This window comes from Hyaena hyaena, unplaced genomic scaffold, assembly GCF_003009895.1.
Source record: "Hyaena hyaena isolate Hyena2069 unplaced genomic scaffold, ASM300989v1 scaffold_15, whole genome shotgun sequence".
Lineage (NCBI taxonomy): Eukaryota > Metazoa > Chordata > Mammalia > Carnivora > Hyaenidae > Hyaena > Hyaena hyaena.
The window spans coordinates 2,459,117-2,485,959 of record NW_024080647.1 but is presented as its reverse complement, the minus strand read 5'-3'; the positions used below and the strand labels follow the sequence as shown (position 1 = coordinate 2,485,959).

At 49.7% G+C, this 26,843-nt stretch overlaps 1 protein-coding gene across 1 annotated transcript in view; it reads left to right on the top strand.

The window, feature by feature from the left end:
* The first annotated feature begins 19,587 nt into the window (after nt 1-19,587).
* The window catches only part of SMAD3 (SMAD family member 3), a 119,542-nt gene continuing 112,286 nt past the window's right edge, over nt 19,588-26,843 (top strand). The window contains exon 1 of the mRNA XM_039218574.1: nt 19,588-19,793. Within this exon, the coding sequence (XP_039074505.1) occupies nt 19,588-19,793 (206 nt within the window). The remainder of the gene's footprint in view (nt 19,794-26,843) is intronic.

Here is a 26,843-nt window from a genome sequence, read left to right as displayed (position 1 = left end):
AGCTGGAGCCAAAGTGCCTGCAGAAGTCAACTTTATACCTTTTTTTCCCCTTGTCCCTTTTAGACTCCTGTCTTTCTACCTACCCCTAAATAAAACCTCAGGTCTTAGAGCTTTTGGGGGCCCATTCAGTCTTTAAGATAGAAGTCCCTCCCACTTCTCAGGTGTCATCTGCAGTGCAGTCTAATCAGAGGAGACCCAGTCGGGCTGCTCTTGACCTGACCACAGTGCAATGCTCTCTCCCAGAGCAGCCCCTCTCTCCCTGCTCCAGCATGCCCAACCAGCTTCCCGCCTTTAGATTACACAGGCATGTGTCAGACATCAGTCCCTGTGTCCCCAGAAGTCTGGGGCCGCGAAACAATCTCTCCATGTCCCCTCTTAAAGAGCCTCTTCTCTTCTCCTACATGTCCCAGGGACATATTTTCTATTTTTTTAATTTTATTTTAAAGATTTTATTTTTTAAATAACCTCTGCACCCAACATAGGGCTCGAACTCACGACCCCGAGATCAAGAGTCGTATGCTCCACTGACCAAGCCAGCCAGGCTCCCCTTCATACTCTCAACTCTCTTCAAAGAATTTCTCACAACTGTTCTCTTCCGATTCCACTCTTTGTTGCCATGGAGGTGCTGGCAGAATGTTCCACGATCTCTTAGCTTGTCCCACACAGATGGCTCAGGCCCTTGCTTATGATGTGGACATTCTTGGCACCTACTGTATTATTCTCAGGCCTCTGGGGCATCAGCTGAGATAAAGACAGCAAGCACGCCATGACGCATCTTGTTGGGACAGTCCTCTGAAGTAGTGATCATGATGGTGGCACTGCTGGGACTTGAGAACGTTACCCCAGCCACTACACTAGGCAGCCGGGAGGCACTATTTCCCAGCAATTCCCATCTTACAAGAGGAGGAACTGAGACTCAGAGGTGAAGTGACCATCCCCAAAGTCACAGAACACATTGTCTATAGTGGAGCTGAGGTTGGACCCAAGTCCAACCTTTTTCCATCATGCAAGAGCCTTTCCCGTCCCCTCTGCCCTGCCCCAAACCCTCTTCTCTACCCACAGCCTCTTTCTGTCTGATCGCTAAGCCCCTCTTGTGCTCACTCACTGTCCCAGTCTGTACCCTTAAAATGACTGTGTCCCCATTTGTATTTTATTTTATTTTATTTTTTTAAAAGATTTTTATTTATTTCTAGGAGAGAGAGAGACAGCATGAGCAGGGGAGGGTCAGAGAGAGAGGGAGATACAGACTCTGAAATAGGCTCCAGGCTCTGAGCGGGCAGTCAGCACAGAGCCCGACGCGGGGCTCGAACCCATGAACCGCGAGATCATGCCCTAAGCGAAAGTCGGACAGTTAACCGACTAAGCCACCCAGGCGCCCCCATTTGTATTTTAAAGGTCCAGTTAAAAGCCTACTTTCTCCATGAAGATTTCTAGGTGATTTCTCCCTCCCCACATTTCTGAATGTAGTACTGACCCTGAACTTAGTCATTTTCATTCCCATACACATCTTTCTGTTTTGTCAGTTGTTAATGTGTCACTTGCATGAAGGGCACAAATCTCTTTTTTTTTTTTTTTTATCATGATAAGTGTGCCTTTTAATCCCCATCTCCGCTTCCACTCATGCCCCCACTGACCTCCCAGCTGGCAACCATCAGTTACTTAAGAGTCTGTTTCTTGGCTTGCCTCTCTCTGTCTCTTTTTTTCATTTGCCCCTTTGTTTTATTTCTTAACTTCCACATACGAGTGAAATCATATGATATTTGTCTTTCTCTGATGGACTTATTTCACTTTGCATTATACTCTTGAGCTCCATCCACGTCATTGCAAATGGCAAGGCTTCATTCTTTTTATGACTGAGTAATGTTCCATTGTGTGTAGTATACCACATCTTCTTTAGCCATTCGTCTATGGATGGATACTTGGACTGATGCCATCATTTGGCTATTGTGAATAATGCTGCAATAAACATAGGAGTACATGTATCCCTTTGAATTAGTGGTTTTGTATTGGGCAGGGGTGGGGTGGGGTGGGTAGGTGGTAATTACCCAGTAATGTGATTACTGGATCACAGGGTAGTTCTATTTGTAATTTTTCCAGGAACCTCCATACTGTTTTCCATTAAGTACATAAAATTTAAGCATATACAGCTTGATGAATTTCACAAATGAATATGCCTGTGTAACCACCACTTAGATCAAGATACGGAACATTTCCAAGACTCCAGAAAGCCCCTTTATGCCTGCTCACTGTCAGTACCTTTCCAAAGTACTACTAGCCTGACCTCTCTCACCTAGGTTAGTTTTTCCAGCTTTTGACTTTTGTATGAATGATCTGTATATAGTATAGTCTGTTTTGTATCTGTCTTATTTCACCTATATGATTCGCGTACAAGATTATTGTAAAGAGCATAGTTCATTCTTCTTTGCTGTTGTGTAATATTGTGTGACTCTACTATAATTTATCCATTCTACTGGTGATGAGCTTTTGGGTTATTTTGTGTTTGAGGATATGATGAATATGTAAGCATTCCTGTGCATGTCTTTTGATGGACCCAGTCACTCTGTTCTATTGGGTATATAACCAAGCATAGAATTTCTGGGGGGATATTTACACACATTCAGTAACTGATCCTGTTAAACAATTTTTCAAGGTGTTTGCACCAACGTACATTCCCACCAGCAATATATGGGAGCTTTGGTCCATCCACATCCTTGGTAATACTTAGTTTTGTCAGTCTTTAAAATTGTAGCCATCCTAGTCAGTGTGTAGCAATATAGCATTATGTCTCAAGTCACATTTTCCTGATGATAAATAATGTTGAACTTTTTCAAATGCTTAGTGGCTTCTGGTTATTCTTTTTTATAGAGACATGTTCAACTTCAATTTTGAAAACTTGAATCATCTTTTTTTTACTGATTTATAGGAGTTTGTTATATATTATGAATAAGGCCCTTAGATATTTGTATTGCAAATACCTTTTCTTATTCTCTATGTTGCTTTTAAATATCTCATCACTGTCTTTTTTTATGAATAGTTCTTAATTTTAATCAAATCCAATTGATGAGTTTTTTAAATTTTATCAATTTTTTCATGGTTAGTTCTTTTTAAAAAATTTTTTTTAATGTTTACTTATTTCTGAGAGAGAGACAGAGTCTGAGCAGGGGAGGGGCAGAGAGAAAGGGAGACACAGAATCTGAAGCAGGCTCCAGGCTCTGAGCTGTCAGCACAGAGACTGGTGCGGGGATTGAACCACGAACTGTGAGATCGTGACCGGAGCCAAAGTCGAACGCTTAACCGGCTGAGCCATCCAGGCACCCCAGTTAGTTCTTTTTAAAATTAATTAATTATTTTAATTTGAGAGAGAGAGAGAGAGAGAGAGAGAGAGCATGTGAGTGGGGAGAAGGGCAGAGAGAGAGAGAGAGAAAGAGAGAGAGAGAGAGTCCAGGCAGTCTCCAAGCCTAGCACAGAGCCCTATATGGGGCTTGATCCCACAACTCTGGGATCATGGCTTGAGCTGAAATCAAGAGTCAGATGTTCGACCAACTGAGCCAGGTGCCTGCATGGTTAATTCTTTTCGTATGTTGTTTAAGAAATCTTTGCCTTTGTCATGAAGATATTCTGCTATGTTTTTCTCTAGAAGTTTCATTATTTTCATGTACATCTTCATACTCTAACTGCACAGGAGATATCACTAAGCATATATGGTGTTGTTTTGTATATTTTTAGATTTTATACCAATTATATGTAACAACATATTAATAACAATAATAATAACATATCCTGCTCCTTGCTTTTTGAGCTCAGCAGTACATTTGTGAGACGCATCTTGGTTGATACATGTAGCTCCCATTCAGTTTCATGGGAGCAAAGTTAATTACAGAGTATACATATAATGCCATCTGTTTACCCTTCCTCTTGTTGACGGACATTGAGGTTGTTTCGAGTGTTCATTATCACTAACAGCGCTTCATGAATATGTATCCAGGTGCTTCCTCATGCGAGAGCATCTGTATGTGTACACCTCACCGACAGGGCTGTGGTGGGAGAGCCATAGAGGCTCACTCAGCACGCAGAGTAGGGGCCTCCGGGCTGCTGAGGAGAAGGACTGGGGGAAAGAGACGGATGGGTGGGTGGTGTGGGGGTGCGGGCTAGCCCTGGCTCCGGGCCTCGACCCATTTCAGCCAGAGCAGATCTGCTTTCCTGCATTATGACATGGGGTTTTGTTGAACTCTTCAATGGAAAACTGGATTCTGCTGCTTAATAAAGTTTAAGAACAAGGAACTGAGTCAGGGAATCGTTCACAAAGTGTTCCAGGTACGCTCAGGCTGTGTCACCCGGGCGAAGGTGAGGACTTCCCCCTCCAGCCCAAGCCAGTCTGGTCTTCACCCCGCTGTGCATGCTTCATTCACTCCGTATGTGCAAGTGCCGTTTTCTTTTCTCCAGCTGGACTCTTCACTACTGGGTCCCCAGTCTCCAGCTCCATAAGCATTTGTTGATGGATTGACTGACAACCTATTAAATAACTTGTCACCATTCTACAGCTCACAAACCTCTTTCACATCTCTCTTTCTTTACAAACCTGGCATGGCAGAGCCTTGCGGATTATTCGGTGAGGAATGACTGTCCCTACTTCACAGAGGAGAATACAGAGGCTCGGAAAGGTGATGAGACTTGAGGCCACAGGACTGGTAGGTAGCAGATTCGGGACCCAAATCCACTGGCTGGCATGGTGCCCATCCACAGGTGTGTGTGGCCTGAAAATGTGGCTTTAAACCAGACTTTAATTAATTACTAACTAACCTGTGCATTGCCCTCTGCTGTTTACATGGTACTTTCCCTTACACGGTCTCTTCATCTCCTCAACCGTTCTGTGGGGCTGACGCTTTATTATTACCCCCTCAACCTACCCTTTTCAAAGAGGGGGAAACTCAGGCACAGAGAGTGGGGGTGTCTTACCCAGGGCCACACAATTGCAGAGTAACTGAGCTGACCCAGTACCCCTGTCTAGTTTTCCTGTCCGCCACTCTCTGCTCCCTCCCTCACCTTTACTCCCTGGGGCAGGACCCAGAGATGTCTGGGGGCAGGTGGGCTCTTCCGGGGCCCTCCAAGGCCAACCCCAACAGTTAGGACTGTTCAGTTCTAACACAGAAAAAGTGCCACCCATTCTTGTGTGCTGCTCTCAACCCAGGAAAGAGGGTTGGCTCTGCAGGGCTGAGCAGCCCCTCCCATGAGGCCTGGGGTTGTTTTTCTTATCTAAATAAACTCTGCACAAACATGGCCACATTACTCATGAGTAAGTTATTTGCCATAGCATAGCCCAGAGACGGGGAAATTTGTTCACACTGGAGCCATGTCTTAACCTGGTGAAACGAATGGGAAAGTGGAATTTTAGACCCGGGTCACAGAAATCCCAAACCTATTTTTCTTGGCACCCGACCCTTCATCTCAGACCTCGGAGGGAGCACTTTGGAGGACAGGGAGAACCCACCGGTGCCTGGGGAGGAGGGGGAGTGAGCTGCAAGGCCCGGGCCTTCCTCATCCACGGCCCCCATCTTTCCCCACTGGCCCTTCGAGGGAAAAGGAGGACACGCCCATGGAGGAGGGGAGCTCTGCTTTAGTCTCCAGCCTTTCGTAAAACCAGTGCTGCAATCAACCCCTGACTCTTTTCCCCACATTTATCTAGATTTGTTCAACTTCTGGAGTTGGACCTTTCGTAGGAAGGCCCTGGGGTCAGGGGAGGGGTTTAAGGAGCTGTTATGTAAATGAGCATAAGAGGCCATCATCACGTTTGAGGAGGCACGTAGTCAGATGGGTGGGGGGAATGCCGAGGTGACTTATTGGCCCACCACCATGTAGCTTTGCAAAGGCGTTCACATCTACTCCCTCAGGTGTGTTTATTACCTCGTTTTATAGGTAAGCGCGTGACTCTCAGGGAAGCTCTTTGATGCTTTCGTCAATCGTAAACCACAGAAAGCAGGGTTTGTGTGTGGAAGGGACCCTCGAATGTAGGATCTCAGGGGAAATCCTGGCAGAGCTGGGAAAGGACCCTTAGTCCTGACTCCTGGATCAGCAGATTCTGGTTTTAGCAGAATGTTTCTAGGATGCCACCTGTAGTCCCTGGACTTGATGGTGTTGGTCCCAGGGAGCATGGGCACTACATAGGGCTCCCGTCCAGGGCTCTGGAACTGCAGTGCCCGGGGAAGTGTGACGACGGGGATCCCTCACTCCTCTCGCTGGCTTCAGACCAGCAGAACGGGGCTTAGAGAGACTGTGGTAACTGCACCGTGTGGGCCTCGCCCTGGAGAACTTGTCTGGTCATGTCTGCATTCTCAGAGACACTGCCACTTAGGACGGGGCTGGGATAAGACCCCTGGATGCCCTGGAGAGATCCAGGTTTCTTGTATGGAATTCAAACAAAAACAGCTCTAACTGTTCAGTTCTAACACGGAAAAAGCGCCACCCATCCATGTGTGCGGCACTCAAAATAGATTCCTTCTAGAGATTCTGATTGCAAAATCCTGGATGAATACAAGGATGCTGAAATGTTCTCCTTGGGCTGGGAATGGGTCAGGAAAGGGGAGTGGGTGGCTTTGCCATTGGCCAACGTGTACACGTGCTCTGCCTCCTGGGTCACCCAGTCTGCCAAAGCGGCCTCACGCATCATCGGTGCTCAGCACACATCTTCTAGATTGGAAGGGGTGTGACTGCTTCCCAGAAGAGGACTAGATCCAAGCAGTACTGTGTGGACAGGCTCTGTGCCCGGCAACCTCACTGAGCTCCGGGTGGAAGGGACAGCAGAAGAAGGACACATTGTTCCCAAAATTAAGATCTGCATTTGGAGTTTCCTCATCTGGCCAGGTATAGACTGATTCCTCACGCTCACTGACCCTGGTGGACAAGTCTCCCACAGAAAGATCAGCTCCTCCCCCTGGACGAACAGGCTGGAATGCTGAGCCTGGAACCCCCAACTTTACAGAAGATGGGGTTCCACAAAGTGACTGGAGGATCTCCTGATGCAGCCCGAATAGATGCAGCGTCCGGGTAATACATTGCTCCAAAACACTGGCCTACATCTGTTTAAAAAATAACAATGGCAAAAATACACTTAGAAGTTGTAACACACAGAGCCACAGAAAGTGGGGCTTGAATTTGAAGGGGAGTGTGTACCTGTGTGTGTTTTAGACATTAAGCTAAGGTAACGTGGCCTCCCTTGAAAAATTCAAAGGAGGCGTGGAAGGGAGCAATGAAAACATGAGCCTATGCTGGCTGGGAGCTCAACTCCACCGGGCTAAGCTTCAAGGGTAGAGAGAGTGTGCATTCATTCATTCATTCATCCAAATATTTATTGAGAGACTACTTTGTGCCAGGTGCTGTCCTGGACTCTTGGTGACACATCCATTAATTAAATACGCGAGTTCCCATTCTTTCTATTCAAGTCAGTGAGAACAAAGCTCTTACTTTTTGGCTCCCAAATTAAACTGCATGCCACCCAAGGGTAGGAAGCCAGCCTGTGCTCTTGTGCTGTTTCTACAAAGTGCCCTGAACAAGTGTGCCCGCACTGGACACTCGGGCAACAGGCCCGGTGTGCTTACAAATGAAAGTGGAATCTTGTGCCTTGACGCCCTGGTGGGTGCTGAACTTCCTCTCCTTCTACCTCCTCCTTCCTGGCTTCTCTCTGAGGCCTCCTGGGTGGCCTTGGTAGGATCTGGCCCTGAGAATAGGTGTGATTAGAGCTGACAAGATCTCGAGGTGTTACTCTCCCGCAGTCATTTGCATCCAGTTAGGGGATTCCCGAAGACTGGAGGAATGTGCCTTTTGTGGAATTTGAAGGTCGCAACTAGAAGAGTCTCATAGGCAAACAGGCTTCCACTGGAAAAATGACGGCTCCGAGGCAGAGCTCAGGGAAGGATCCCAGGGCATGAGAGAAGTCAGTAGTCCATTTGCAATGTCTGCTGTAGGGAATGCAAAGGAGTGCATGTGGGTATGGTGCCCACGGCCAGTCCAAACCCTTCACTTCACAGATGAGGACACTGAAGCTGGGGGTGTGACTGGCCCACAGGTAGGGAGTGGGTCCACCCGCAGAGCCACACACTCCAGACGAGTCTGCATTCTGGGGGAGCCAAGCTCCCAGCACATCAACGGAAACTCTGCCCCCACTCACAGCCCTCGTCTTCCTCTGTGAGTGAGGTCAGGCCCGATCCACAGCTCTCAGCCGATGCATCTGCACCTATGTCTCTTTTGGCCTCTGCCATTTCCTGGCAATTATCTGAGGCTGGTAAAATGCAGTGCGACCAAAGCTGAATCGGTACCAGCAATAGCAGGGCTGTGGTGCACGTTGCTTGGAGTTTAGCAGTCGACACCTCAAGCTCATCTTCACGTAAACCCCTGCAGGCATATCCTGCAGAAGAGGCTTTCTGACGTCCCCTGACCCACTGGCTGGATGAGCATGGGGCGGAGAGCCTGCAGTGTAAGTCAGGAAGCCACGTTTTCGTTATGAGACCATAAACATATCACTTACTGTTTCTAGGCCTCAGTTTTCTTTTCTTTTTTTTTTTAATTTTAATGTTTTTATTTATATTTGAAGGAGAGAAAGAGAGAGAAACAGAGCTTGATTAGGGGTCTGAAGCAGGTTCCAGGCTCTGAGCTGTCAACACAGAGCCCAGTGCGGGGGTCGATCTCACAAACTGTGAGATCATGACCTGAGCTGAAGTCGGACGCTTAATTGACAGAGCCATTCAGGCGCCCCAGGGCCTCAGTTTTCTAACTATTAATTAACTCCTTCACCCCAGGCAGAGGTGCTGAGGGTGGAAAAACAAGACAAGACCCCTTGACCTTAAGGGGTTTAATAGCTAGTGTGATGGATCAGTTAAATTTAAATCAGTTATTCAACTGGACTCATGGGTTCTAGATATTAGCATGGAGGCCCAAACAGGGTCAACTGGGGCTCAGTTCTACCCTGGGAGGCAGAAAAGTGAAGACTTCACAAAAGGCTTGAGCCTAATCTCGGATGAGGAGGAGGTGCTCACCCAGCTGGAGAGGTGAGACGTGGAGACAGCAGGAATGGAAAGGACTCTGAAGGCATGAGCAAAGGCACAGTGGCATGAAAGAATCGGGAATATCTGTGATTCCTGGAGAGAAGATGTGCTGTGGGGCACGGTGCCCAGGATAAAGGAGAGATGGGCTGGGTCACATCACTCAGTGCCCTGAGTCAAGGATGAGGGACTCTTCTCTAGACACGTGTCCTCCAACAGGGTAGTCAGCCGCTGGCCACATGTGACTATTGAGCACTTGAAATTGGGCGAGTCCCAATTGGATGTTAAGTGTAAAACACGTAAAGTGTAAAGCAGATTTCATAGACTATACACAAAAGAACATAAAACAGGGCGCCTGGGTGGCTCAGTCGGTTAAGCGTCCGACTTCGGCTCAGGTCATGATCTCATGGTTTGTAGATTTGAGCCCCGTATTGGGCTCTGTGCTGACAGCTAGCTCAGAGCCTGGAGCCTGCTTTGGATTCTGTATCTCCCTCTCTCTCTCTGACCCTCCCCTGCTCACGCTGTCTCTATCTCTCTCTCAGAAAGAAATTAAAAACATGAAAAAAAAATTTTAAAAGAACATAAAACAGTTTTTTACTGATTACATGTTGAAATGATAATATACTGGATATGTTAGATTAAATAAAATACATTATCAAACAACTTGTTCCTTTTTTTTTTTTTTTTTTAGCACAGCCTGGGGAAAATGTAAAATTACTTGTCGTTCTCCTATATTTCAGTGGACAGCACTGCTGCAGACAATAGCAAGTCACTAAAAGCCTCTTTTAGGAGCAGCAAGATGCAGGTTAGATTTGTGCTCTAGAACGCTCACTCTGGCAGCAGGTGGAGAATCGAGGCAACGGGAAGATGACCGTGATCATCGGTGGCGAGCAGTGACAGGCTCCTGAATTATGATGGAGGCCAGGTGATAGGGAGGTCGATTCTACAGCATTTGGTGACAGATTGGACGTGGGGGTGAGAGAAGGGAGGTGACTCGGTTGCTGGTGGGACGGCAGTGGATGCTGGCGATGGCCCAGGAGGACGGAGGACTGTGAAGGAGGCTTATGGAGGTGCTGATGAGTTCACAGACTCAAGAGGACTATGGGCCTTTAATGTCCAGGTGACTGTTTGCAACTGAGTTACTTAGGTCTGGGAGTTAGTGTATTCAGGTCAGGTTAAGACTCCAGGGTGAATCAGATCACCCAGGGGGAGGATGTAAAAGAAAAGAGGCAAGCACCTGGCTCTGGGAAACACAAACACCTATGGGAGAGCAGGGTAAGAGGTCTGAAAAATGTATGTTGATACCGCCTGCCAACAATGACAGCCTGGGATTCTTTACCTTTGCAGGAAGCCCTTGGCTCCACGAGAGCTGTTTCTTTCAGCAGAGACCCTTTCTCATTTGTTAATTTCAGAAGAAACCACCACCAACAAAAAAGTCACGGTCGAAACGAAGCGTGGTCCCCTTGAGTGGAGCGGTTGATGCTGAGGGAGACAGTAAGAAAAGAATGTGTTCAGGAGAGACCTCACTTCATAAAGCTGATGTCGTGAGCGTGAGCCGGTACAGTAGCTTTTCAGGGGCCCTTTGGTAATGGCATCAAAAGTGGTAATTCTCCTTCTAGGCACTTACTCTATAGGTAAATAGGGATGTACACAATGCACGTGCCCCAAAATGTTTCAAGCCACACTGTCCTTAAAACTAAATACAATTGGGAGCAACCTAGATAGCCAATCATGGGAAACCAGGGTAACAAATTTCAATAGATCTGTGTGACAAAATCCTCCATAGTCACTCAAAAGAAAGCAGTCAGAGTATATTTATTGACGTAGAAAGATGTTCGCAATATATTCAGTGAAAAAGCAGGTGACTGTGGTATGGTTATTTTTAATTTTTTTAATGTTGATTTTTGAGAGAGAGACAGAGAGAGAGAGTGGGGGAGGGGCAGAGGCAGGGAGACATAGAATCTGAAGCCGGCTCCAGGCTCTGAGCTGTCAGCACAGAGCCGAACGCGGGGCTCACACACACAAACTGCGAGATCATGACCTGAGCCGAAGTCAGATGCTTAACCGACTGAGCCACCCAGGTGCCCCTGGAATGGTTATTTTTAGTGAGTGGTTGTGGTGTGTCTTCACCGTGGTTAAGGCCAAAGGCACGCCACTACCTAGCAGGGTGCCCGGATTGTCTAAGGAAGGCCATTCACTGACACCACCTCACCCTGCCTCAGTGTCCTCTTCTGGGAAGGGGGTGATACTCCGGGCAGTTAAAACCAAAATGAGTTGGTGTCATCCATGTGCAATGTTTAGAAGAGGGCCTAGCACTTATGTAAGGCCCCAGTGTGTGTTAGCCTTTATTGCTATTTTTAAAAGCATCTTTATGGAGCTAAAACTCGCATATCACACCATGCACCCATTTCAAAATGAACAATTCACTGGTGTTTAGTATATTCCAAGAGTTGTGCGGCCATCACCTCTGTGGATTTTAGAGCACTTTCATTACCCTAGAAGGAAACTCTGCGCCCCTCCCCCACGCCCGCCCCCTGGCAGCCAGTAATCCACTTTCTGTCTGCAGATTGGCCTATTCTGGGCATTTCACAGAAAGAGAATCATACAACATGCGGTCTTTTGCAGCTTGTTCTTTCCCTTAGCATTATGTTTTCAAAGTCATCATGCCATAGCGTGGATCAGTAAGTACCTCCCTGCTTTCTTTTATTTCTTTTTTATTTTTTTATGTTTATTTATTTTGGAGAGAGAGACAGAGCATGAGCAAGGGAGGGGCAGAGAGAGAGGGAGACACAGAATCGGAAGCAGGCTCCAGGCTCTGAGATGTCAGCACAGAGCCCGATGCAGGGTTCGAACCCACAAACCGTGAGATCATGACCTGAGCCAAAGTTGGAGGCTTAACCTACTGAGCCACCCAGGCACCCCTCACTGCATTTTTTTTTTTTTAAATTGCAGACAGCCTTTATTACTGATGTCATAAAATTTGAAATATTTCCCTGCAATGAAACCATTTTGTTTTTATAACAAAGCACACAACCCAAATTCATCTAGCCCTCCTTGCGGTTAGGTTGAATCTCTTGGGAGAGGGACAGCTTTTCCTTATTTCCGTTAAGTTCTGTTTCATTCCTTCAAAGTCTGAGTCAACCACAGGATGTTTGTTTGCAGATGCTGAGTTGTATATAAGATGCAGAGTGTCCTAGGTGTGTGTGTTATTTTGAGTAAGGAGCCTGCATCTCCTCTCACATACCCAGAGCCTGACTACACGGAAGCACTGACAGGGCCCCTGGACCATGAGCAGCCGCCCCAGACCTGACAGGGATTCCGAAGACCCACCCACCTCCTGGTTCCTTTCCACTTTCCAGAACGAACAGTCCTCACACTGCAGACACAGTCTCCACTTTCATCCTACACACCGTTTTCTTTCTGTCCTTTAAATCTTTTTAAGGGGCGCCTGGGTGGCTCAGTGGGTTAAGCATCTGACTTCGGCTCGGGTCATGATCTCACAGTTGGTGAGTGGGTGTGAGCTCTGAGTCGGGCCCTGTGCTGACAGCTCAGAGCCTGGAGCCTGCTTCTTATTCTGTGTCTCCCTCTCTCTCTGCCCCTCCCCCACGTTCACTCTGTCTCTGTCTCGCTCAAAAATAAATAAACATTTAAAAAATAAAAATCAAAATAGCGTGCCAATATATTAGGAATAATTTAAAGGGATACAATCTCATCGCCTTTGTAGAACTACATTTCATTTCGGCACACCACTCTTTGTGGCTTTCTGTATGTGTGCGTGCTTTTAAAAATAATTGTAATTGTAATGAGCCAACGATTTTCCAACTACCGTTTTTTAGGTTCACATTGTAAACTGAACCCTGGACTGGGGGAGAGACTGGGCCTGAGCCAAGGCTGTGTTTGTGACTCTTATCCCAGAAAATAAGAAAGGGCAAACACAGCGAGCAACCTCTACAAACATACAGAGATGCATGAAGCAAACACAAAAACACATGGGCCCAGGAAGAAAAGTCACAAAATGTATACCTGTGTCACTTACACGTGTCAGGCTGGACTCTGTGAAATAATATGATTCAAACAAGATAGATCTCAGAGGCATGGGCAGGCATGGACATCACTCACACACACGCGCGTGCACGTGCGCGCGCGCGCACACACACGTGCCTATTGGGATTCTCTCCTAACCCCCAACTCCTACAAGTTCTGAATGCTGGGAAGGAACTCTTGCAGAACTCAAAATAGCTCGGTGAACCCTGCCATGGGCTCCTACCACCTGCCGGCAGATCCTTCCTCTCCCCACCCCCTCTCTTGTAGTCCTGGCCCCACACCTCAGTGTGCACACAGCTGCAGGTGGCTGCACCTCACCCTAAGTCCAATGTCTTGTCCACATAGCTCCCCAAGTCAGACCTGGTCCTTCTTAGTACCTTCCTTAGCGCCTACGCTGAGCTCCTCTCCCAGGAACTTTCTGCCATCCACACCAGGAAGTCGGCTGGGGGCTCCGGGGACAGAGGAGTCCATGCTCGGCTGGCAGTCTACGGTTAGCTGTCCACTTTGGGCAACTGCAGCTGAATTCCCTGGGTTTCTGTGGTCCCTGCTTTAGGAAGTGGCCAGAGTGACAACCATCTTGTGGCAACGGTGAGAACTTCAAACAAGACCCTATCCCTGAGGTCCGGGGCCCAGAGTCTGGCAAAGAGCAGACCCACAAATGGTGTTAGTCCCCCGACCCTTCGTTCCTTAAGCTCTCAGATGGAGCAAAACCGGAGTCTGTGTGTTCCTACGGGGTTGCCATGAGGTGGGAGATTTTAATTTTTATTTTTGTGTGTGTTTATTTATTTTTGAGAGAGAGACAGAGCACAAGCAGGGGAGGGACGGAGAGAGAGGGAGACACAGAATCTGACGCAGGCTCTAAGCTTTCAGCTGTCAGCACAGAGCCAGATGTGGGGCTCAAACCCATGAACTGTGAGATCATGACCTGAGTGGCATTCCAACACTTAACCGACAGCCACCCGGGTACCCCGAGGCGGGACATTTTAAATATTTTTGGCTGGGTTCTCCCAATGTGAGATATGATCGTTAGGCTGGAAGGTTCTGGAAACCAAAGACTTTATCTTATGAGCAGACCAGAGAACAATGAATTAGTATATTGACTATCACGTATTGAGCACTGTACTACTTCAGCTCTGGAACAGAGGGTGACGTTAACAACACTCTTTACCCTGTAATTCATCACAACAAATGCATGAATTCATTAATTGATTTTCCCCTTTAGCCTCATCACCTGTTCCCATACGCCCATCCTCGAAATGTTTCCCTGGGTATGTATTTTATTGTGGTAAAATGTACATAACTAAATATTACCATGTTAGCTATTTTCAAGTCCACAGTGCTGTGGCCTTAAGCAGATTCGCATTATTGTATGGCCATCACCACCATCTACCCTTTTCAGAACCTTTCACCTCCCCCATCTGATACTCTGTACCCATTACACACCAGCCCCCGCTTCTTCCTTCCCCTAGCTCCTGGCAACCATCATTCTTTCTATCTCTATGAATTTGACTATTTCATGTACTTTGTATAAATGGAATCAGATGGTATTTGTCCTTTGGTGATTCACTTATTTCATTTATCACAGTGTCTTGAAGATTCATCCACATGGTAGCAAGGGACAGGATTTCCTTCCTTGTTCAGGCTGAATAATAGTCTGTTGAATGTATATGCCATGTTTCGTTTATCTGTTTCCGTATTAGTGGATACTAGAATTGCTTCTACCTTTCGGCCCTCGTGAATAACTCTGCTATAAATTGGGTGTACAAATATCTGTTTGAGTCCCTGATTTTGCTTCTTTTGAGTACAAACCCAGAAGCGAAATTGCTTGATCAAGTGGGAATTCTTTGTTTAATTACTTTAAGGAACCACCATACCATTTACCACAGTTGCTGCCTCATTCTACCTTCCCATCAGCCATGCACAAGGGCTCCAATTTCTCCACATCTTCTTCGGCACTTGTTATTGTGTGTGTGTGTGTGTGTGTTAAAATAATACCCATACTAATGAGTGTGAAGTGTTTCAATGTACATCTTTTTGTTTAAGACACCTTTCAAAATATACACAGTTGTTTTGTGCATATGTAATCTTTTACATAAGTAGCATTATGTTACTCATTTCATCCTCTGTGTTACTATTTTCACTTGGAACTGTTTTTAAGATTCCTCTGTGGGCTTTGTGTACACAGAACTTACACTTTCTAACTTTTGCATAGTATGCTGTGGTAAGCATCAACCCTATCCATGTATATTGGGAACATACTCTGTGCCTGTGGCAATCTCTGCATGTGAGTTATTTGATCCCTTACAGCAGCCCTAAGCAGTGGGTATGATTATTCTTTCCATCATATGGATGAGGAAACTGACATACAATCGTTAAGGGACTTGTGCCCACTGTCACAGAGCTAGAAGTGGTAGAGCTCGAAGCTAACCCTAGCACTGTCTGGCACCATGGGAGATCTTACATGTGTAAGGTGCCGCCTGTGGCTACAGACAGAGGCTCTCTCAGGTGAGGGCAGTCCGATGAGAGTTCTAGGCCTGCCTAGATCCTGACTCATGTCCATACTGCCAATCACCTCCCTTCACCACATGTCACTTTATGTCTGTGCAAAATGAAGACAGAACAATGTTAAAGCTCTCTCTAGACTTACCACTTGTTGATTAAATACCCTTTAGTTAATGGAAAAATAATCAGAATGGAAGCCATGTGGTTGTTTCTTTCCAGGGTTTCACCTGGGAGCCACTCCAAATACACGAAAACCCTTTGGCAAGTCCATTTGCGAGGCCATTCCTGATGGGACTGACTATTCCCAGGGAAACAGAGTCGCTGCCTCCGGCCCCATCCCACCTCTCTTGAACTTTGAACTTACGGTGATGAAAAATTAACTGGGCTAATGTTTCCCTTCCAAGGACAACCTCTGCAAAAGCTGGCCTGGCGGGGCCCCAGGAGACCAGGCGCCAGAACAGAGTTCCTATCCATCCGGAGCCGCCCACCCTTTCACCGCCCAAAGTCAAAGGAGCATGCGGGGTCCTCTTCCCACTGGGAAACATCTATTCCTCAGCCCTCCTCACTGCTCGGTTGAAACTGGGCTTAGCCCCTCTGTTCTTCTTATGGAGAGACTAAGCCCAGAGGAGAGAGGACTAGCTCCAGAAACGGCACTTGCTGGACTCACACGTGGGTCCAGCACTGCTTTCCTGCACGCACAGCTGTCCCTGTCACACGGATGACGGCATGCAGAGGAAGTGCATGAAAGCATGGTTCAGCCACACTAACTAGCTGCTGACTAGTTATTTCCTCCCCTCAGGAAAATGGGAGGACTTCAAGAGGAGCTCTTCCCATGCCGTGATGTTAGAGGGTTCTAGATGTTGGGCACCCACCACGCCCGTCCACTACATTTACTTCTCAGATCTCTTTGGCCCCTCACCTCCGTGGTGCACATCGCCTCCCTCCACCAGACGTGGCTTCTGCTTGTGCAGAACGAGAGGCTTGCATTGCAGGCGAGCACTTTTAACACACTTTCTGGATTCACCACGCTTGCACAATAACAGCTGTTTGCTCCATTCTTACAGCTGAGAGAAGAGGTGCTCGGTGACGTGAAGGGAGGGAGGGAGCCAAGATGAAGTCAGGTCAAGTCACTGATGGACCTGGAGGTCCTCTTAACTGAATCTGGCTCTCAACAGTCCCCCCTGCATGATGTGATGTTCAGGTTAAGATGAATGTTGTAGGAGGAGATGGTGGCGGCTGGGGCCCTTTCTCCCAGGCACGCAATTCCATGCCTTGGTGCGTCTCTAGGCTGTAAGCTCCCCGAGGATAGGGGCCTTTTGCTTCCTTTTTCAGGCTGCCCAGAAACGAAGAGGAGGGCTGTCACACAGAGGCATTCCATAGACGTGTGTCTCTCGACGGAACTGTCCTTGCTTAAGCGCGCACCACCCTGAAGGGCACCAGCAGCGGGCCTCAAAATGTGGTTCCCATCCCTTCACGGCACTTGACCGTTTGCAAAGCTTTTCACATTAGATTCGATCCCCACAGCTGCCGCAGGAGGTCCAAAGGAAAGCCGCTTGGAGCCCTATTGAATAGGTGAGCAAACATTCCTTGCCCCGCCACAATGGGGCACCTGCGTAAAGAACTTGTGTTTTGCAAGGAGCTTTATCAGTGATGTCATCTTTGCCTTCCAGGACTCTGCAAGGCAGTTAGCTGAATGCAAAGGCAAAAATGTGGACTTGGGCCTCACAGAGCATGGGGTTCAAATTCCAGCTGTGCCACCTGGCATCCTGAGTAAGTACTGTAAACGTCTGTGTGTCTCAGGTGCCCTATCCGAACCGGGGAGGCACCGGGATGGCCGCCTCGAGGGCCGTCATGAGGATTAATTCAGAGGGCAGCATTTGCATCACCTGGCGTGGAGAAGGCCATCAATAAATGTTGATTGCTCTTTCCTTTGCTTTCTTTGAGGAGGGCTGGGGGGGGAAGGGAGTGCAACCGAACACTACAGTGGCTGCAGGTTACGCGAGGACTAAGTGGGAAAGGGAAAGCCACAACTGGGGTTCAGGGGTTCTCAGCGCCCAGCAGCAGGGGAGCTAGGAGGCGAGTGTGAAGAGCACAGCCCTCCGCAGCAGCAGCTGACAGGCCCGTGGGAGGCGATTCTTCTGATTCTTCTTCAACGGCAGGGCCCCCTGCAGCGTCTGGGCTGATTTTGTGGATTGGGCCACACCTCACAGGGCTTTGTAACTCCCCACGCGCTAGCGGATAAGGTCTTTCTCACCAGGGGGGTTTCCTGCTGTTAAAAACAAACAAAGACCTTAGACACCGGGCTGGAGTTCTGGCAGGGGAGGGGCAGCAGCATAAACACCCCGAGGGTCGCGGTAACTCCAGAAAGCAGCTGCTGCTGGTGGGGGCCGGCGTCGCGCTTAGAAGCCCCTGAATCCTGCCGTGGGGAGAAAAGCCCCGGGCTCCCCAGGATCCCGGTGTTTCTTTGCCTCCCACCAAGCCTGAGTATGAATACAGAAACCTCCCGAGCACTCCCCCCCCCCCTTTTTGCGAGTTCACAGCTTTGGAAACAAAGCTCTGTCCTGGTTTGTTTTGGGGGCGTCGAATTTCGGTGTTTTTGTGCCATGAGATCGCAACCACGCAATAACGTAATCCCCCCTCCCCCAAGATAAATTCTAAAGCGCCCCCATTCATTCCTTCCTGAACTCAACAGATGTCTTTGAGGCCCATTTTCTGCCCGGGACTTGATTCACAAGGCCCAAGGGACCTCTGGCTCTGGCTCTTATCCAGGGAGTCTCTGGGATCCCCAAATCTCCACTTCTGAGAGCACCCCCCCCCGCGCGCCCCATCCCAACTCCCTCCTTCGCACGCACATAGGCTCGGGGCTCTCAGCCGGTGTGATCTCACCGTTGAGAGAATTAAAAAAAAAAAAAAATCTCCTGAGTCTCCGGGGCCGCCAAGGCCCCTGCCCGGGATCAGCGCGCGCGCGTCCAAGTGCGTGCGGCGTCTTCCTGGGCCTCAACCTTCCGCGCGCCCTTTCTCAGACCCGGGTGCCCCCAAGGGTGCACCGCCAGCCTCGGGCCGGCGCTCACTCGCTGCCAGTCTAACCCCCTCCCGCCGGCCACTGCAACCGCGCTTCCTGAGTGTGGGTGCCGAGAGTGGACGCCACGGCAGGAGCCCAGCCCTCCCCTCTCGCCACTCCGTTCCCACGACTTCCTCCCGGCGCCCGCCGTACTTGAGGTCGGGGCCGCGCGGGGTCCCGCACACACCAGCCAGGGCCGCCGCCGGCCCCGGTCGCCCACGTGGGCGTGCTCTGCGCCGAGCGGGGGAAGGCCGGCCGCCCTCCCGGAGGCTGGGGGTGGGCAAGGCGCCCGGGGGAGGAGGCGGCGGGGCGCGGGGGAGGAGGCGGGGAGCCCCGGCGGCGAGGGGGCGGTGACAGCGCTTGGAAAGGAGGCTGCACGCGGATTTGCATGAAACACAGACTGGGAGCGGGCGGGAGCGGGAGCGGGAGCGGGAGCGGGAGCGCGGCGCACGCCCCGGGCCGGCCCAGCGAGCGAGCGAGCGAGCGAGCCGGGAAGGAGGAGGGGAGCGGGGAGGCGAGGCTGCCGAGGCGGAGGGATCTGCGCATCAAAGCGAGCGAGGCGAGCAAAGTTTGGCTGGGGGTTGGACTTTCCTTCCTGGAGGCGGCACCCAAACAGCTACCCCGTGCGGAAACCCAAACTTTCTTCTGCCACTCCGAGTCTCGCGGCCGCCGCCTCCGCCCCGCGTTCGGGGCCTTCCAGACCCGGCGCCGCAGTCGTCCGCCCGCCCTCCCCGCCGCCCTTCTTCCCGCCGCGGGAGCCGCTCGGGGCGCAGGGCCGCGCGCCGAGCCCCGCTGGCTGCAGCGCCGCGGCTCGGTCCGGAGCACGGGCAAGTTCGCCGAGAGTTGAGGCGAAGTTTGGGCGGCCGAGTTCCCCTCTGCGCCTCCGGAGCCCCGCCGCGCCCAGCCCCGCCGGGGGCGCCCCTCGCCGCCCGCGCGCCCTCCCCAGCCATGTCGTCCATCCTGCCCTTCACCCCCCCGATCGTGAAGCGCCTGCTGGGCTGGAAGAAGGGCGAGCAGAACGGGCAGGAGGAGAAGTGGTGCGAGAAGGCGGTCAAGAGTTTGGTCAAGAAGCTCAAGAAGACTGGGCAGCTGGACGAACTGGAGAAGGCCATCACCACGCAGAACGTCAACACCAAGTGCATCACCATCCCCAGGTGGGGGGGCCCCAGCGACCCGGGGGGCGCGCCTGCCCAGCCCCCTGACGCGGCGGGGCCGGGTGGGGTTGGAGCGGGAGGGCGTGTGTGGGTGTGGGTGTGGGTGTGTGTAAGGGGGGCAGTGGGGAGCGCGGTCACGAAAGGGATGGAGGGGACCCCCAAAAACCTTCTCTGGATTTGCAAAGATTCAGAGCCCCGGGCTCCCGCCGGGCACTCTCACTTCCAGTCGCATTTCGCCTCGGGGAAAAGGGGTTGCTGCGGGAATTGGCAGCCCCCCACTCCGGGGAGCCTCGGGCTAGAAGTTGAGGCCCGCTTTGTTCAGCTCTGCGGGCCGGAGCCCCTCCTCCGCCGCCGCCGCCTCCTCCCGCCCCCGCGGCCCGCGCTCGTGGAGGTGGTGGTGTCTCCCTTTCTTTCCTTCAGTCCTGTCCCCCCACTTCTTTCCTCCACAACAGGAATGCAGTCCGTACAGCTGGGGCTGTGGGTGAGGAGCGGGAGCCTCGTGATTGACAGATTCCTTCTTCGTTCTCTCTTTGCCTTCGGGATTAGCATTTTTATCGAGTATTTTTAGACTCGGTTGTGCCAGTCTCCCGCCCCCCTCTGCACACACGCACTTTCGTTGCAGCGCAGGGCTTTCAAATAAGAGACAAGTGGCAGAGGTTAGGGTCCTCTCTCCTCCCCTCCCCCAACGATTATTTGCCTTGCTTTCAGCTTGAGATTGCGGGTTGATGTAGGGGAGAGGGAGCTTCGAGCTGATCAGATAACTAAACGCACCCCCAAGTGGGCCTCCTCGCAAGGGCCGTCGCATTCCTGCAGAGCCCTCCTTTCCCCAAGCGCTTTGCCATCTGGCCGGACCTCCTTTCTCCTCCGCAGCGCGCTAGCTAGGTCAGGCGACAGCTCACAGATGGCTGATAGAAGGGGTCAGTGACTTGTCTCCACTCCCCAGGGCCCTCTCTCAGCTTAGCTGCCCCCGGCTGGGAATTCGGGGGTGGGGGGTGGGTCACCTGAGCCGCCTGTCTCTCCCTCCAGGCTCCCTTTAAAGTCTGATTCTGTGCCCAGGGAGTGTGGAGGGCGGGGGCGGGATGTCCTTGGGGGTCCCAGGCTGCAGAGGAATGAGTAGAGGGTCCCCAGGGCTTGAGCCCCACAGAGATTGTCGTCCTTCCTCCTGGGCCAGAGTGGACTGCGTCCTTGGCCACCTGCTTGGGGCAGCTGTACGAGGCCTGCCAGCCGTGTGAGGCAGGCACAAAGCAACATCTGTGCACAGGAGCCCAGACCGGGCCTCCTCTGGAAATAAATACCACATATGGTGGGAGTGCTGGCTTAAAAAGTAATATATATTTTTTTAACTGGGTGGATCCAGTCAATACAGGGGGAGGGACGGTGGTGTGTCGTCTGGGAAGTGCGCTCTGGGTGTGTGATCGGGCGCCAGAATCGACTTCAGAGGAGGTGGTATGATGGGATGAGATGGGGTCGGGGAGCCTCGGGTTCTGGTCCCAGCTCTGGTCTTAATTCTGCTTTATTCCTTCTGTCAGGGTGCAGGGGAGTGGGGGGGGGAGAGTAAGGGGTAGGGTGAATGAGTGTCCTACTTCTCCCATCCAGGGGAGGGGTATGCAAAACCTGCCACCTTACCTTTCTGGATGCATTAAGGGGAAGTGCTTTATGCCTTGAAGCAGAAGAGGGGAAAAAGGCATCCGTCATAAAAGGAGCAGCCGTGTGAAGTATTTTACAGTTTACAAAGCACTTTTCACATGGCTTTAATGAGTTCAAGAAAGAAAGAAACTCCTGGAAAATTAGCGAAGGCAGTCAGGCTTCAGGTTTATCTCCTTTTTAAAGTTGAGACAGCTTTGGAGGAGGAAGGGGAAGAGGTTTGGCCCAGTGGACTTGGGACTCTGATCGAATGTGCTTCTTTTCCCATCAGGTGCTGCTCTTTCCTTCAAAGGTTCTGAATACATTCTTTTGCTAAATGCTAGAACACTGTTAGCTTGGGGTGGGGACAGCTGTGGATCTTTGTTGGTGAAGTTGCTAATGGCTAGTGACTAGTTGGGGCAGAATCCTTGCTTCCCCTCGGCTCATCCTCTGGGGAGGCCTAGCTATGGCCTGCCTTTCCCTCTTCCAAAATCCTCCACCGTCTGAGGCACAGAACACTCTGGATGTCTCTGAGAGTATACGCAAACTTGCCCCTGGCTTTCTCCTGACTCTCTTAGGGAAGGGGCATCTTCTACCTGCCTTGTCAAAGGCCCGATACGAAGGTAGACTTTGTTTTTAGTTTTTTCTCAGGGAGACTCAGTTCTTTGGGTAGACTAGACAAAACGGATTTTCATCCCCGGATTCTGTGCCCACAGCCTCTGGGTCACCTTGTCTCCCTTGGCAACAGCTGCCTCTGTTTTGGTCGTGGGCAGAAAACTAAAGGCCACGTCTTGGGGGAGGTAGCTGGCCTCCACGTTAGTGATATTAGCATGTCTGCTAAGCCCCAAAGAGTGTGGCGGTAGTTGTCGAATTGTGTGCATTCTCTATACTACCTTTTATAACTGGGGCTTTGGAAAGTTGACCAAGGGAAATGTTTAACCTGGTTATCCCGTGGCGTGTGGGGGTGTGGGCAGTGGGCGCTTAAGGCTACCCCGGGGCTTCAGGGGGCCTCAGTCTAAGGAGATTTGACAAGTGTGTTTTGGCTAAAATATAATCACGGTCAGCAACAGCAACCTTTGGCAATTACAGCCGCGTCCTAGGGTCTTCCAGACTGTGTGCTTGCGGATATTACCGCGCCAGCTCTAACCTGTCTCAGCGATCAGGAGAGCTGGAGTGATCCAGGCTTACTGAAATCAAGAATGTTAAAGAGACCAGTGCCAAGGAAGTGGTAAGAGCTTGATTTAGATACACCAGCAGAGAGGCTATCAGGATACTCTGAGGTCTGGCAGGATGAGCAGAACTGAGACAAGTTGTATAACAGCATCTTGCTTGCCGCCTGCTCGAGTATCTGAGTGGAGCAGTAGGCATCTTTCTGGCCAGATGATAAGAACGGAGTCCTAGCATTTACCACCGAGAGGTAGAGAAGGTGTGTGCGTGTCATGTCAGGAGTAAGGAGCCAGGCACACTGAAGAATGACTGGCTCAGTGGACGTGGGTAACTTGTGCTCTCACTGATGAGGTTTGGTTCAGTTGCTGGGAGTTGGGTCAAGCTGAAGGTCGGGTTTGGGCTTTCTTAGGTCAAAGTACTTTCCTGTGTCAACGTCCAGAGGAAAATGGGGGAATTGAACCAAACACCAGGTCTGACACATTCCCGTCTCCCCTTTCTCTGTGAATCCCTTCTTCTAACGTGGCCTTCTCCTGTTAGCCACCTGGACTTTTCCAGGCTACTCTCATCCTAGGGAGAGAGGAAAAAGATAGTCATCTTTAAGGTTCCTTTCTCAGACGTCTGGGGACAGACCTTTCTTTACCAAGGCTGCAGGAGTGGCTTTTTTTTTTTTTAAATGTTTTATTTATTTCTAGGAGAGGGAGAGAGAGAGAGACAGCGTGAGCAGGGGAGGGTCAGAGAGAGAGGGAGACACAGACCGAAACAGGCTCCAGGCTCTGAGCTGGCAGTCAGCACAGAGCCCGACGCGGGGCCCGAACCCACGAACCGCGAGATCATGACCTAAGCGAAAGTCGGACGCTTAACCGACTAAGCCACCCAGGCGCCCCAGGAGTGGCTTTTTAAACACCTTCTTGACCTCCTGTCCACCCTCCCCTCTCCCTGCTTCTCAGAAAGGAACCTTTCTGATATAGTCTGTTGGAAGCAAGCCCACTTCTGGCTGCCAGGGAGGTGGTCCATCCCCTTTCCTTTGTCTTGTTAACCTTGATTAAGGGAGTTCCTTGCAGGGGCTGGGAAGAAGAAGGGCCCACAGACCACGAGTAGCTGGCTCTGGGGGCTGGCTCACAGCTCTGGCTGAATCTAGGAGTCACTTGATGTTCCCTTGACATTTGGAACCTTGAAACTTGTTGTTTGCACCCAGAAATTAACTGTTTGGGCCAATGCATGTTACAGACAGCCCCTGGCTCACAGTTCCTAATCAAATGTTACAGGGTTGGATTTTGTGGATTCATTGATCATGATTGGCCCCCTCCCATGTCTGAGTCAATATTGCAGGCAATGGGAGAGGGTGCAGAGATAAATTTGAGATGGCCCCTGCCTGTAAGCAGCTTCTACTTCAGTAAGTGAGGTGTTCATAAGGCATTATTTGCATGTCTAACTGCAATTTCTTTTTTATTCCCACCCATCAGAAGAAGAAATGAGTTCTAGTATGGAGTGATTTGGGGGTGGGGGTGGGGACTGTACTCTGTGTTTTAAATATTGTCAGAAGTCACCGTCAGAAAACAAAATAATGGCAGCCATCGGATTTCTCCAGAAAGAGCACAACATTCAACTCCCGGACCTTGCCATTTTACTATCTGGACAAATTTAGGAGTTCATTTTAATGTCTCAGATCCTTCATGTCTCCACCTATAAAATCAGGGTGATATAAGGCCTGCAGGAATGTTTTGTTAAACCAGGGAGTTTGACAGATCTAAGTATTATGTTTTAGCCTCCTGTGTCTATCATTCATTCATTCATTACTAAATTATTCACTCATGTATTAAACACCTTCTACAATGAGCAAGGCAGGACACAAGTTCTGAAGGAGCTCCCTGTCTAGACTGGGAGATAGACTTGGCCAAAGATACAGGAAATGGGCCGCAGCCTGGAGATGTACGAAGCTCCCAGAGACATGGGGACAGACCGTTAATTCTGTGGGAGGAGGTGAGGAGAGGAGGGAGGGCTCAGTGCGAGGTGGAAAATCAAAGTGAGGGCAGGAGTTATTCCCCAAAGGAAGTTTCAGAACTACAGCGTCATCAGGTACGTGGTGGTACCTGCCTACAAGAATGAGGATATCTTTATCTTCTGCCTTTTGCTAAACAGAGTACTGTTGTCAATATGTTACCTCATAGCGTGCAGCGAAGGGCTAGTGACCTGTGTGCAGTATTTATTCCACTGTGCAGCATTCTCCCTTTGAGGTAAAAAGTAACTTAGTATTGCAAACTGGAAATTCAGGTTTCCTCCGTGCGGAAACCTGCGTGCGAACAGTGACTTTAGACATATTAGCTTAGAATATAACATGGTGTCAATAAAAACTGGATAACTTGGAGATGGTTGTGGATACTTGGCATTTCAGAATTTTGGTGTGACCATAGAACTCTGTGTCTCTGATTAACACTCGCGGAAATAAATCTTATAAGCCTGAGTTTCTGCGCGGACGGAAGAGCTTTGAATAACATATTTTTAAAAGTTCTTTGCAAGGATGTCCAGTTTTAAATGGCAGTTTAAATAATGGGAAAAAGTCCGCAAATCCAGTAGTCCTTTCGTTCTGATGAGAGATGCCAGCAGCTGGTGAAAATGACAGACTGTGGCTCAAGCTTATCACGTCAGGAATCCAATTAAAATGAGTTTTTGCAAAATAAATATTGGTTTAATAATGTAAACTTGTAATTGCTGTATTATTTTAATGGAAATAAAATTAACATGATTTAATGGACTGAGCGACCATTAATTTGCACTTGTTAATTTATTAGGGGATTTTAATGCCACTGAATGCACAATACAGCCATTGTTTTGTGTGAGCTCCTCTATGAAATAAATAGGACCCAGCAGTGTCGGTTTTAAAAACTGAAATCATACTTTAGTCCCACTACCTAATTCTCCCATCTTCCTTATCTACTTACCTCCAGCCTCCTATATGTGCTGTTAAATTCTCTAACGTGGGGTGCAGCTTTCTCAATCAATAAGGCTCATGATGAGTCCTGATTAACTTTTGTCCTTGTCTCCTTTGGTGAATTGACCTATTAAAAAAAAACCAAAAAAAACATATCAACTCCGCTTCCTTCCCCAAATCCACATCTGAGAGTATTAGTGAGCTGGGAAGAGAAACCTCCAGAAAGGTTGCTCCCGAAGGCAGCCTGCTGAGCACGCGTGAGGCCGGGTGCTTTACCACATGCAGGCAGGAATGGCTGCAGGGTACTCGCTCCTCCCCAAGGAGGGTGGGGAACCATCCAGTGACCCCAGAGAGCTTCCTGGCCTTGGAGCCTTCCGTCTCCCCACCTTCAGGCACGGTGGCTCCTGGAAACAGTTGGAAATTGCCATATTCACCCCACCCTGCCGAACTTTGGTTTCTAATTTTACTCTGTGCCAAGTTTTAGAACAGAGATTCCCAAGAGGACTTGTCCAGTACATTTTTTAAAAATATTTTTTATTTATTTCTAGGAGAGAGAGAGAGACTGCGTGAGCAGGGGAGGGTCAGAGAGAGAGGGAGTCACAGGCTGAAACAGGCTCCAGGCTCTGAGCTGGCAGTCAGCACAGAGCCCGACGCGGGGCTCGAACCCACGAACCGCGAGATCATGACCCAAGCTAAAGTCGGACGCTTAACCTCCTAAGCCACCCGGGCGCCCCTGTCCAGTTCATTTTTATGCTTCCCCTCCTTGCGCCGACCTGGAGCCTAACCCTGCTAGAAGGCGGGGAGGAAATCGTGGGTAAGACAGACCCCGTCCCTGCCCCCGTAGAGCTTCTCGTCCAAGGGCTGCCAACAAGGGTTCTCTGGAGTTGTCGTAATGCTGTATGTGTTCCCACGAGTTGATGTGTAAATACTATTTTCCTGATGCCCGAGAGCCAAATCCCTCAAACTTTACCGTTTATTGAGTCCTGACGAGGGTAATTTGCACGTGCGCATGCATGTGTAACATTATGCTTTGTTTTGATTTAATTAACTATTTTAGAAATAACAAACCCGTAGCACAAGTCACACTATCCGCTGTTGATTATCTGCGGCCTCTGCTGTAAGCAGCGGCCTGCCACCGTGACACACTGCTGCCGAGTGTTTTGACAGAGACACTCCGTTGAAAATGAAAACACAGTAGAAGCCTGTTAATTAAGAAGTTCGGCTGATTCTGGACGAGGCTAAAGTTTGGTCAGCAGGCCTTTCTTCCCCATGAATGCCATCAAAGAAAAATTTGTTATAAGCAAGGTTTTGGGGGTCATTTTGGAGGCAGG